Source organism: Oryzias melastigma, linkage group LG23 (assembly GCF_002922805.2).
Source record: "Oryzias melastigma strain HK-1 linkage group LG23, ASM292280v2, whole genome shotgun sequence".
In the NCBI taxonomy this organism is placed as follows: domain Eukaryota; kingdom Metazoa; phylum Chordata; class Actinopteri; order Beloniformes; family Adrianichthyidae; genus Oryzias; species Oryzias melastigma.
Window position 1 is genome coordinate 19,753,069 of NC_050534.1, and position 12,054 is coordinate 19,765,122.

Consider the following 12,054-nt stretch of genomic DNA (forward strand, 5'->3'; position numbering starts at 1 on the left):
TCTCTAAGTCATAACATTGAAGAACGATTACGTGGCCTTAAACTGCTCCTAACTGTGATGTAGCACCAATTCTGCACTAATTCCCGATCTTTTTCCAAATCATTACTTTTTGTATTATTATAATCATTCATTGATAAATACTGCACAAATCGTTTTTAATGAGAATATTATAAAAAAATGTTTTTGCATTAACAAATAAAGATTATTTTTACTTATTACTTGTTGTATTATTACAATAATTCTTTGATGAATACTACATGCACGAATTGTCTTTTAATGAGAATATTTAGATTATTGTTACCGACTAATATAAATGATTTGTCTGTCGATGTTTTGAAATTTCATTACATCAATTATATTAATGATTCTTCATAACCTGAATTTATTACTGCATGGTTTAAATATTTGATATTAAGTCCTGAACCAGATATTGATAATTCATATAGAGAAAATGGTCGAGTCGGGGTGGGATTATATTAATTCGCTTCCTCCCACTCCCTTTCAAGCAATCTACCTTTGAGTCAATGTGATGTTTTTTTTTCATGTATTATTCCTGATTCCTTGAAATAAATCATTTAATTAATTCATTAATTCATTCATTCATTCTTTACCTTAAAGTGTTGCATTGTGGCGCAAAGCTGCTTTTCTCTGCCTCAGAATTCACTTTGATTTTACAAAAATGGTTGAGGAGTTACCAAAAAACAAACAAAACTGTAAATTGTATCATTAGGAAAATAAAACTTAGATTTGACCAGTGGTGGACAAACTTCGGCCCAGGGGCCAGAAGCGGCCCCTTAAACTATTAAATGAGGCCCACTAAACCAGCATCAATTATATTGATAATCCGAATTATGGTTTTACTTTCCTTTCATTTCAAATGTTTCCCCATAGATGGTGCAATATAAGCTGTGTTTCCACTAAACACATGCGCAAAACTATATTGAAATTTTAAAAAAGAAAACAATTTTCCAATGACGTTTCCATGAAATCATAATTATGTGAATAAACCGACACACGTGATTAGGTCATTAAAAACATGGTGATGGATGAAAAAAAAGTATTTCTTTTTTTTAATTTGATTCACTAAAAAGGAGCATTTGGGTGACGTCACATTAGTGTTGCGCGTGCCACGGTCGCGTACAGCGCAGCTAATCCATTGACAGTCTCAGATGTACGTGGAAAGCCTGTTAAAAAAATAACCATTCTAACAAATAAGCAGCGGGACATTTTTTCGATAAATGTGAGTTTATTCAAAATTGTGGTGTTTCCGTTAACCAAATTTATTACCGAAAATCCCATTTCATAGTTAATGGAAACGCAGCTATAGAAACATTGACTGTTTATTTGTTCAGAAAGTTATTCTGCATCCATGAGGATTTTTTTTAATTTTTTTTTTTACAGATTTGTTCGTTTGTTTTTTTTAAGTTTATGTGTAATTTCAGGTATTTTTCCGATTATTCCAACAGCGCCTGAACGTAGCATGTCTTTAAGTTCGTGTTTTTCTCTGGGGGACATCGTCCCATTGGTGCAGTTGGCACCAAAATAAGAAAAAAGTCACAATTCTGAAATAATAACTCCAAAATGTTCTTAAAAGTACATTACTTTTTAAATTAAAATTAGCATGTTTTATGTCTAAACTCCATGTTATTTCTTTCTCTTATGAGGCGGATTACCAAAGCACGCCACACACCTGCTCCTGGTTCGGTTAGAACAAATCAAAACGTTTGCACACCAATGGGTAAGACAGTTTCTTATGGGTGCAATGTAAGTTGATCCAAGTTGTGTGACAGAAATGTTTGCAATTTGAAGGACTTTATTAAAAAATTAAACCCTTTTTCAAACCAAAACCATTATTTATTATATTTAGTTTTCTGTGCTTTCGTTTGGTGCAGTGTGATTCGCATGTTGCTCCTCTTTCCCACTCCCATCTCTTTTTTAGGAGTTTTTTCTCACCTGGAAGGAGGGTCTAAGGGCAGGGATAACCAGTTTAGTTTATTCGGTTTAGTTTTTAGCTATTGTTTATATTTTACAACTGACCTTCTGCTTTTGTAAAATTACCCATGTGAAGCCCAATGAGGCAGATCTTTTGCGATATTTGGCTCTATAAATAAAACTGAACTGAATTCTCAACAAACCAGTGAATAAAAACAAAGAAAAAGATGCAAAAAACTAAAAACTGGAGAATCTTTTCTGTTAAAGTGACACAGAAGGAGGTGATAAAATGATGTGTATTCATGCTAATATGATAGATTAGTGTTTTAGTTTCTTTGGTTTGAATGTTTGGAACTTTTTGCAATAAACTCCTGCTTCACAGCTCAATCATTTTAAAGTGTTTTTCAAGCCTTCAGAATAAGAGCTCAACTCCATTCTGTAGTTATGAGGGGCATTTTCATTCATTTCCATATTAAAAAAAAAAACAAACTTGACCCCTAAACAAAATTGAAAATACACTTAATATACTGTTGTATAATATCGCCATGGCAACAGCTCAAAGTTCAGATTGATGCTGATAGAAAAAACTGCCATTTATATAAAAAAGAAAGCAATTAATTTGCTTTCCGCTTCGTTTCTGGCTGAAGTGTGGGCAGTTTGTGCGCCTGATTAAACCGATTTGTGTGCAGGGTTTTTAAGAGAGGAGCTCAGTATTCAACCCTGAACAAAACCGTGACCCTCTCAAGATCATGCTGTAGTTCAGATTCATATCTGCATTTTTGATAGAGACAGTCATTTAAACTTCGTCTGCGACTACCAGCACAATCCAGTTTTAACAGAGTAAAAGATTTATGAAAATGTGTGATCTAAAAACCATTCTGTCATCTCTGTATCATTAAGATACAGTCAAGAAAAACGTCCAAATGTAACTGGACCCATGAAGATGTTCATGATCGGAATTATGATCGGATTTCATTTCAGTAAATATGAAAAATTAAATGCTTTTATCTCAAAGGTTCATGAAAGTATGAACTATAAGGATGTTGTGAATGGGTTATATTAAAAAAAAGGTCTGAGGGATTTGTATCAGATTCAAATCTCCCTTGGGAACCTTGAAAACATCGTCTCTACAATCATCTCTAACCAGAAAGGATGAGAGGAGGATATCTGGACATACACATGGCTGAAGAGTGCGGGTCTTCATCAGAAGTGAAGGTGACGAACAGCACTTTGTCCTGGTCTGAAACTTTTACGTTCGGGTTGGAGCTGGACAGATTCTTAGCCAAAACTTGACCTGGTTCTCCTACAAAGGCAGCCTGAGAGACCACAGAAAAAATTAGGCAAAAATGTTTACAAAATTGTGAAAACAGCAGCCAAAGACAATCCTTGGAACTCGTTAGGGGGAACTTTGGTCACCTGAGCTTTGTTGTACTTGTTGGTGGCGCTGCAGTTCAGCTGCAGCTCAGTGTAGGAATAATAGCTGTGGTCGTTCTCGCACATCCTGGCGATGACGGTGAAGACCCTCATGTCCTGCGTGCCCAGAGTCCGGGAGAACAGGAAGTACACAAACTTGTTGTCCGTGAAGGCAAAGCGGAAGTCGTGCAGGTAGGCCCTGACGAAGGAGGCCGCCTGCACCGCCGAGGCCTCGATGATGCTGTCAAAGACCACCCACTCGTGGTAGTCCTGCAGGATCCGCGTGGCGATCAGCTTGGTGCAGTCGTGGCCGCCGAAGCCTTTCCCGACCTGGAGAGGACGGCGAGGTTTGTGAATCACAGGACAGAAGTTCAGAAATCGACACTAAGATTTTGGTTTTTGGAAATGAGAAAAATCTTTTAACGCTTTAAAATAAGAAAACATCAAAGGAAACCTATGGAGAGAAAATAAACTGACTGCTTTGTATGGGTTAAGATGGCTGTCAAAAAGAAACGTATTCATAAATAATATTTTGTATTCACAAAAAAAAAATCTTACGCCATAATTTTGTGCGTGCGTACTCTTGAAATGACTAAATTCAAAAAAGATTTGCGTGTGTGTAATTAGTTTCAAGCTGTTGTCATTTTAATTCGTGCATGTGTAAATTGCATTTTTCATTTCATTTCATTATTTTTGTACTTCTGCACATAATGTATTATACGAGTAACAAATCAAGAATTACCCACACAAAAATCCAAAGTTACACACAAATTCAAAGTAATGCACAAATCAAGAGATATACACTCACAAATCAAGAATTAAGTACACACAAAATTAAGAATATGCACGGACAAATTCAAAGTTGTACACAAAAAGGAAATTACGAACAACACCTCAAGAATTACGCACGCACATAATAAGAATACGTACGCACAAATTTAAAGTTATACACAAATCAAGAATTATACACAAATCAGGATTTACGCAGGGACAAATCGGGATGATACGTATTTCTCTCCACTGAAAACATTTTAATTAATAAGTCCATAAGCTACAGACAACAGGACCCGACCCGGTACAGAGTTAAGGTACCGGTTCTGGGTTAGGGTTCCAGTGGGCTCCGTGTCCCGGTACTGGACTGGTTCCATTTCCTGATTTATTGGGATCAGCCAGCACGTAAAAAAACGATGAGTCACAGACAAAACAAAGGTTAATTTCTGGCGCGTAGAAGTCCTCAATCAAACGTGTGTTTGTGAGGAGTTGTGAGTCAGAATGTGTCGTTTCTGTAACGTGTGTCGTACCAGGAAGACTGGCAGCTGAACGCCGCCCACCGTGTAGTATGACATCACTCCCACCACGGACACGCCCTCCTCCGTGCTCGCCACGTAAGACTTTTCCCCGTTGCTGTCGCTGAAGTAGATGACGTGGTCGACGTTGCTGAGGTTCCTGAGCGAGCAGATTCCTCTGAAGACACTCCCACAGACCACCAGGATGTCTCTGGCGCTGTGCACCAGCAGCAGCTTGTTGTGATTGTCCGTGTCCTTCGCCTCCTCACAGGTGTTGGTGACGGGCGGCGTGCAAAGCTGGTTGTCCCTCCTGGGACCCGTTTTGGAGACAAACTCCACCTCCAGTTTGGAGTTCAGCTGGTAGAGGCTGTTGACGGCGCCGACGTAGAGCCGGCCCGTGCGAGGATCCGACACCACGTTGTTGATGACGCTTGTGGAGGAAAACTCGACATTCCCGCCAAGAGAGGGGCTGAGGAACACTATTTCCATGGTGACCATTGTGAGCGACCACGCCCACCACCACTCCATCTCGTCTGTGGGGAAAAACAAGAAAAAAAAACTTATTTTGGTAAATCTGTGGATTTAGCGTTTAGAGACATCAGGAAAACTTCACAAACCTTGAAAAAAACTACTGTCAAAATTAGGGCTATAGAAATATTGATAGACATAAAGCTAAAGCCAGCTAGCTTAATGCTAACGTCTAATGGAATTTCCCATAGGACGGCTAACGCTAACGCTCGCTCGACCTAAATATACATTCTGACAGGCATGATTTTTCTTTTCTCTTTTAAGGAAATATTTTTGAAATCAACTATTTTTGGTCTAAAATATTGTTTTTTTTTGCTCATACTTTCTTCTTCTGGAATGACGTGTGATGCTATAGCGTGATCACCACCTAGTGGCCAAACTGAAACGTCCTCCAGGAGAAACAGAACAATGTTAATGATCTAAACATTTTTGTTAAAACTTCTCCTTTAGAGAATCAATGTAACTCTGTATGATATTAACAATCTCAATATTTTACTGATACATTTTACAGTATGTGAACTGGGTCAGATTAATATAAATATATTGAAAACATATAGTAGATTATTAATATATTTCTAAACAAATGTGTATAAAAATGTAAACTCAAAATTGAATTGAAAAAAAAAAAGAAGAAATCGGAATTGATTTAGGCTCTTGTGAATCCAATCGAATTGATTCTGGATATTATAATCGATCCCCCCCCCTCAGTCAAAATGATGAAGAAAATTACTTTGTGATGCAATATTTTTACGAGTGAAATTTGAGATAAAAATCTTAGATTGTATAATCAAGACAAAAATAAAACTACGTAAGTGATTTCTAGGGGTGTAGAGAAACAAGAATCGATTAGGCGATATATCGTGATACTTGATTAGGCGATACTTGATTTAAAATGCCGACAATGATATTGAATTAATTATTTATCTGTTTTACTTTTTTGCTTTTTTAAACTAATTCATAAGAGAATATAAATGCACAAACAAAGAGGTTCTCTTAAGGTAAAAGTCTAAAAGATGAAGCTGTTCTTCCGACGGCGGCTGGAGTGACGAGCAATAAGGAGCGAGGGAAAAGGAGGCGAGGAGGAGGTGCAGGTAACAAACTCAAAGCTGACCCAGATGAGATTACCAAAGACAAAAGAAGAGAGTGCACGCAGCAAAAGAGGAGACTGAGTGCAGCAATTAGCTGTCTGACACGCTGGATTTCTGCATCCATTAGTCTGAATGGGAGTGTTTAATTATAGCCACGGCCCGCGGCGGTAAAACAAGCCCTAAAGGTTTGGGGAACATCGGCGTTATTCCACTTTTTCTGTGTAAACAATGTTCTCCTCAAACCCAGTTCTGTGAGACTTTTCACTTTCATGAACTTTTTCTCTTTTAATCCCACATAAACTGCTTCTCATTAGCTTCCTGTTCAATAAACCTGGGAGCCACGCGGCGTCGCTTTATTGGCGCTTTCATGGTCGGGGTGTTTTACCGGCAAATCGCTGCCTTTTTTTTCTCTTTTTAACGGCGACTATCGGATCATTCTGATGGTCAACTGTCTGTGTTTCAGCTCGCGGTAAATTCCATTCAGCCGGCTTCATTGCCGAGGGATTTATTAGTGGAGAAGACTTATCTCTCTGCCCACCTGCTCCTCTAAATTACCTGTTCACAAATATCTAGAATGAGCCTCGGCTGCAATGCGCTGTTCAAGATGACTCTGGAGACACTGTCAGAATCACAACTATTGACTTTAAGCAGCTCCACTCCAGGCTTTACTACAGCCTCCAAAGTCGGAATTATCACTGAGTTTATCAGGATTTGATCCAAAAATGATCCAACTTCCCAGGAGTCTGTGGGTTTGAGAGCAGGTGGCCTTTGACATTAGAAATCTCTGGCGTGACCGTCCTATAAATCGAGGCTCTGATGATATTTACCGCGTTTCCTGTGAATCTAACTGGAAAACTTGATGAAATCAAATAGACTTTTTTTTATTTTTACACGTCTGGTGTTTTCATATCTGACAGTTCTTCAAAGAAGATGACTAACCAGCTAATCAATTCTAAAATGATTAGTATCAGCAGATGGTCTCATTTAAAACCAAGCAGAATTAAAGCTCAAAGCTTTGTTGAATGTATGTGTTCTGTGGTTTTAATGAAAGGCCAGACACATCAACGAGAAAAAAACTGTCAGAAACAGAAGTCCGGTTCTTCTACAGAAGAGACTTTAAACTCTTTTGAACTGAGGTACACTTTTCCAAAAATGTTTAAACAAAAAAAAAATAAAAAGTCATTCTTATCAAAGTGTGTTAATAAAAACACTTTAAAGTTCATATTTCTACCTACTCTGTATGAAACTTGGTTCTGTTTGGGTAAACAAGGAGCTAATATCCTGGTGATGGTAAATGTTTTTTAGATTAATAAGGTGAAATTGAGTAATTTCCCATGGTACATCTGGCAGTTTCTTACGGCACACTAGTTTACTGCAACACTGGTTGAAAAACACTCATTCACCAGATAATCCATGTTAACAAAGTACACTTGGTCAGCGTCCCCCTCCAATAATCCAAAGTCTACCAACCCCCAGATACTAGGTCTAGAATATTAAGCGTTAGATTTTCTCCTGTGGTCCGTCTTTAGGGAAATAGTTGCTGGTAGTTTAGTTTGTTGTGGTTGTACAAGTTATTTCGAACAACTGCAGCATCACACAGCTGGTGTTCCATTATACAATTCCAGTAAATATGTATCTCACCAGAGCAAATCAAACAACCAAAACAATCAATTATTCAGCGTTGAAGCTTAAAGCTCTGGTGTTGAAAGGGTTAATAATAGTGTGTCTCACGCCTCGACCTAAAACTGTTCTGAAGTCGTAATCTCTAATACTTTGAGGTATTAAAACATGGCCACTGCTCCCAAACGACGACCTCTGAACACCGAAAGCAGCAATGAAGGAGTTTCCATGAAATATTATTGCTCTCATCAAAAGGAGAGACTCTCCTCAACTTTATACTAAATGCGTTTTCCTGCTGCTGTTCGGGTTTATTGAGGTTGGACGGGGTGCGACTCTAAAACACTAAATCTATACTCGCCATCGTGTTTATCCTTCAATTTATTTCAGTCACCCGAGGCCGTCACAGACCCTTGCAGCTGGAGGAGACCGCCGTAAGCAGTATTTCCACTTCCCCTCCATTCATCTTCTCACACCTTGTTTTGTCGCTCCGAGGCAGACCGGGCTGCACTAAAGGACTGCGCCGCTGATGAGATCGCCCAAATGTTAATTAAAGTGTGTAGCGCTTCGTTTTTTTACTAAACTGTCGCTGATCAGGAGCTCGTGCACCTTTGACTCCTGGTTTGTTTCTGTCGTGACAGAAGATCCTGAACTGGAAGATGAAAGAAAAGAGGCGGGTTTGCCGGCAGAACACTGACAGGTTCTCCCCGGAAACCAAAGATGAACTTCCCTTTGATGTGGCAGGTCTTTAGCAGACCTTCTGAGGCAGAGGGAGGGAAAAACTGTGGTGTTTGGGTCTTTTTCCTGGTAAAGGAAAGCCAGAAATGTGTCATTAAATGAGAGGATACTTTGCTGACTGAGGTGTAGATCTGCTGATCCATGGTGTCATTTGAACAGACAACTTCCCTAACTAAGTTTATATCCCCACTGATCATTGTTTGAGCCATTTTCAAAACAGGAAATGCTGGAATACTTCATTTTAAAAGAAATGGACGTCAGAAATCATAATATTTAAGCAAATCTGATACATTATTTTTTTTGGCCTAATAACCAAAGAAATATCCTTAAAATCAACCCTGAATCTAATAGTGGTATAAAAACTGGACTAAACTCAATCCTTTAAAGTTTCAATCATTATTCAATTAAGGTTTTTTAAATTTTTTTTGGTCATAATTAGACCTTCGGGCTGAGAACTGGTACCCTACTCTGGTACCGTTTTTTGTCCAGGCCCGGTTTGCACTCGGTACCAGTCTGGTACTGCATACATTGCTGGGTTGGGGTACCGGTATTGGGTACCAGTACTGGACACGTCCCGAGGACAAATCTGCGTCCAGTACTGCATCCCGAGGGTTTCGGACCCTCAAGATCCTCTTGGGTACCAGTATGGGTTAGGGTAGCAGCATTGGGTTTGGGTACAAGTCCTGGATGCGTCCCGAGGTTAGGGTTAGGGTATCGGTATTGGGTTTTGTCTGCCAGTACTGGATTCCTGAGGTTAGGGTAAAGGTATTGGGTTTGTGTATCAGCACCACGAGGACCAGTCTGCTTCCAGTACTGCATCCCGAGGGTTGTGGACCCCTGGGATACCCCTGGGTACCAGCACTGGACACGTCCAGAGGTTAGGGTACCAATATTGGGTTTGGGTACCAGTACTGGAAGCCTCCCGAGGCTAGGGTTAGAGTACCGGTATTGGGTTTGGGTACCAGTCATAGACTCTTCCAGAGGACTAGTCTCCGTCCAGTACTGCATCCCGAAGGTTGCAGACTCTAGGGATACCCTTGGGTACCAGTATGAGTTAGGGTACCGGTATTGGGTTTGGGTACCAGTACTTGATGCGTTCCGAGGACCAGTCTGCTTGCAGTACCACATCCAGAAGTTTGCGGACCCTTGATTTTATGAACAACCAGCATGTCAAGAAAACGGCAAGTTGGGGACACCTAAAACGTCAAAAAGTGATGTGGAGGGGTCCTTAGCCAAACATCAACATGTGACAACTTGGGGAAGAGAATTAGTTGCAAAATCTGGGTCTCCCTGTGCCAGTCCCCAGCCTGGGTAAAAACACAGGGTTGTGTCAGGAGAGGAATCCAATGTAAAACTTTCTGATAAACCAAATGTGAAGATCAGTGAAAGCTGATTGGCTGAAAGGTGAAAACAACTAATTTAAATTGAGCAAATCACATAAATTTAGGCCAACTTACAGCTTACAGCCTTCACACTAGCATTATCTCAGGTAATCCTATAAATCTAGTTGATAAATATGTTAAAAAGTTACAGTTTTAAAGTTTTAAAAATGTAGTTTTAGTTTGATCAATAAATGTTTATCCTGTTCGGCCTTCGACCTCAGGTGTGTTTTGGATTTTTGTCCCTTGGTCGATTGAGTTCGACACTCCTGCCTTACATTATCAAAAAAATATATATATCTCAAGAACATATTCATTCATATTCATTGGAGTGGGTCTTAAAGTTGTGTCATTGTGGTAGAAAATTCAGGAATAAAAGCTGAATGCAGAGATGGAAATCAAAGAGCAGCTTTGCCACAGCCAGACTGAGCGTGACTGATTAAAGAACTGAGAACAAAACTTTGTGAAAGTCTGACTGCCTTCTGCCAAAAACTTTGCAGGGAAACTGAATCCAGGAATGTCTGCCGAAGCTCCAGCCAGGGGAATAAAGCCCGACTGATTTTCTGCCTCTGCCTAACCTCGCTAAGCTTTGCTCTTTCTAGCTTCCCTTCGCCGCTCCGCTCCGTGTGCGCCTGCCTTTACTTCCCAACCCGTGGGAAGGAGTTCAAACAAACCTGGCTCTCTGACACACAATTCCCCACAGACAGAGCCAATCTGAAACCAGCTTGGTCTGTTTGAATGACTCTCTTTCCTGGAGTCTGTCCATCTGCACCTCCATAATACTTCCTTCAAAGACGTTTGGCATCGAGATGCACCGAATGTCTACCTGTCTACAATCGATGGACGTGGCATTCAAAGAGTAAACAAAGGTGAAAAAAGTTTGAGTGAGGTTTTTTTAAGGAGTTTATAGCAAAAACAAAACAAGGAAGTTAAAAAATATGTTGTAAAATATAAAAAAACGACTATTAAATGACAAAGTGATGTGAATTTCACCAATAAAATTCAATTTTAACCATCAGTTTATGAAAAAAGTAAGAAAAAAAAACGTGAAAATTTTCTATTTGATCTATATAATACGAGTGTAGTTTAAAAATGAACGTCAGATATCATGAATTTATCTCCAGAAGTTTTCACCCAGAACCAAAGAGTCACATTTTAGGACAGGAAACCGTCAAAAGATGCTGAAAAACTGTTCATCTATAAAAAAAATCACAATTATGAAAATTCCAGTCTGTCTGGAGTAAAATTGAAAGTTTTAAGTGAGGTGAGAATAGAATAAATACAGTTTCCAGTTCAGGTCTGTCCAAAATCAAATAATATGTCAACATGGGATCCCTCATGGTCATATGTTGGGCCCCCTTTTATTTCTTCTACTAATTATATTTTTAATTGCTTTTCTCGAGTAATAACCTCCTATAAATGCTGTTTTAATGTTTTGTTTTTATTAAATAAAAAATGTTTTATTTGTTGTAAAATGTAAATTAAAAACAGGTCTTTTCAACTTGTCCTTAAGTTAGTTTTTAAATCACTAATTTATTTATTTATTTTTTAGGCTTTTAAGTATTTTATTATGTGTATGTCTCTACCAATGTTTCATTTTGTTTTATATCTAATGTGTTTAATGACTTTTGTTGCTTTAACTAATGTTTATATGTCTTTTTTGCTAAGCTCCTTGTCTTTAGCAGCATGTTGATGAAAAGTTTAATATAAAGTGATTGATTAATTTGTGTTTCTTTCCTGTTACTTTTTCTGATGTTCTGTTGAGTGTATGTATTCCCATGATTCTTTGTAAGGAATCGTTTTAATAAAAGTTGATATTTTTTATTTAAAAAATTAGCTTAGAAATGCAAAAGCAGATTTTTTTTTTTTAAAAGGAAGGAAATAATTATTTGGAACAAAAAAAATTAAAGCTACTTGAGTGGATTAAACCCAGATTAAGTTATTCAGAGAAGCTTTAAGTAGATCTTAATTTAACGGTAATTTTAACTTTTATCTTCACTTTTTGTGGGTCCGACAGTGGAGCAAAAAAGTATTTAGTTACCCATGAATTGTGCAAGCTCTCCCTCTGTAATT

The 12,054-nt window shown here is 38.6% G+C and overlaps 1 protein-coding gene and 1 long non-coding RNA gene across 4 annotated transcripts in view; one reads left to right on the forward strand and one right to left on the reverse strand.

The window, feature by feature from the left end:
- Positions 1-12,054, reverse strand: part of plxnb2a (plexin b2a) — a 186,851-nt gene that overhangs the window by 51,853 nt on the left and 122,944 nt on the right. For all 3 annotated transcript variants that reach the window (XM_024284789.2, XM_024284767.2, XM_036210260.1), the window contains 3 exons: positions 4,647-5,164; positions 3,349-3,675; positions 3,110-3,248 (listed from right to left, as the gene is read on the reverse strand). In XM_024284789.2, coding sequence (XP_024140557.1) covers positions 3,110-3,248; positions 3,349-3,675; positions 4,647-5,159 — 979 coding nt within the window. In that variant the 5' untranslated portion in view covers positions 5,160-5,164. The remainder of the gene's footprint in view (positions 1-3,109; positions 3,249-3,348; positions 3,676-4,646; positions 5,165-12,054) is intronic.
- Positions 1,401-8,730, forward strand: LOC112154139. Its single transcript, XR_002920605.2, has 3 exons — positions 1,401-1,738; positions 8,255-8,419; positions 8,506-8,730. It is a non-coding gene; the product is annotated as an uncharacterized LOC112154139 (long non-coding RNA).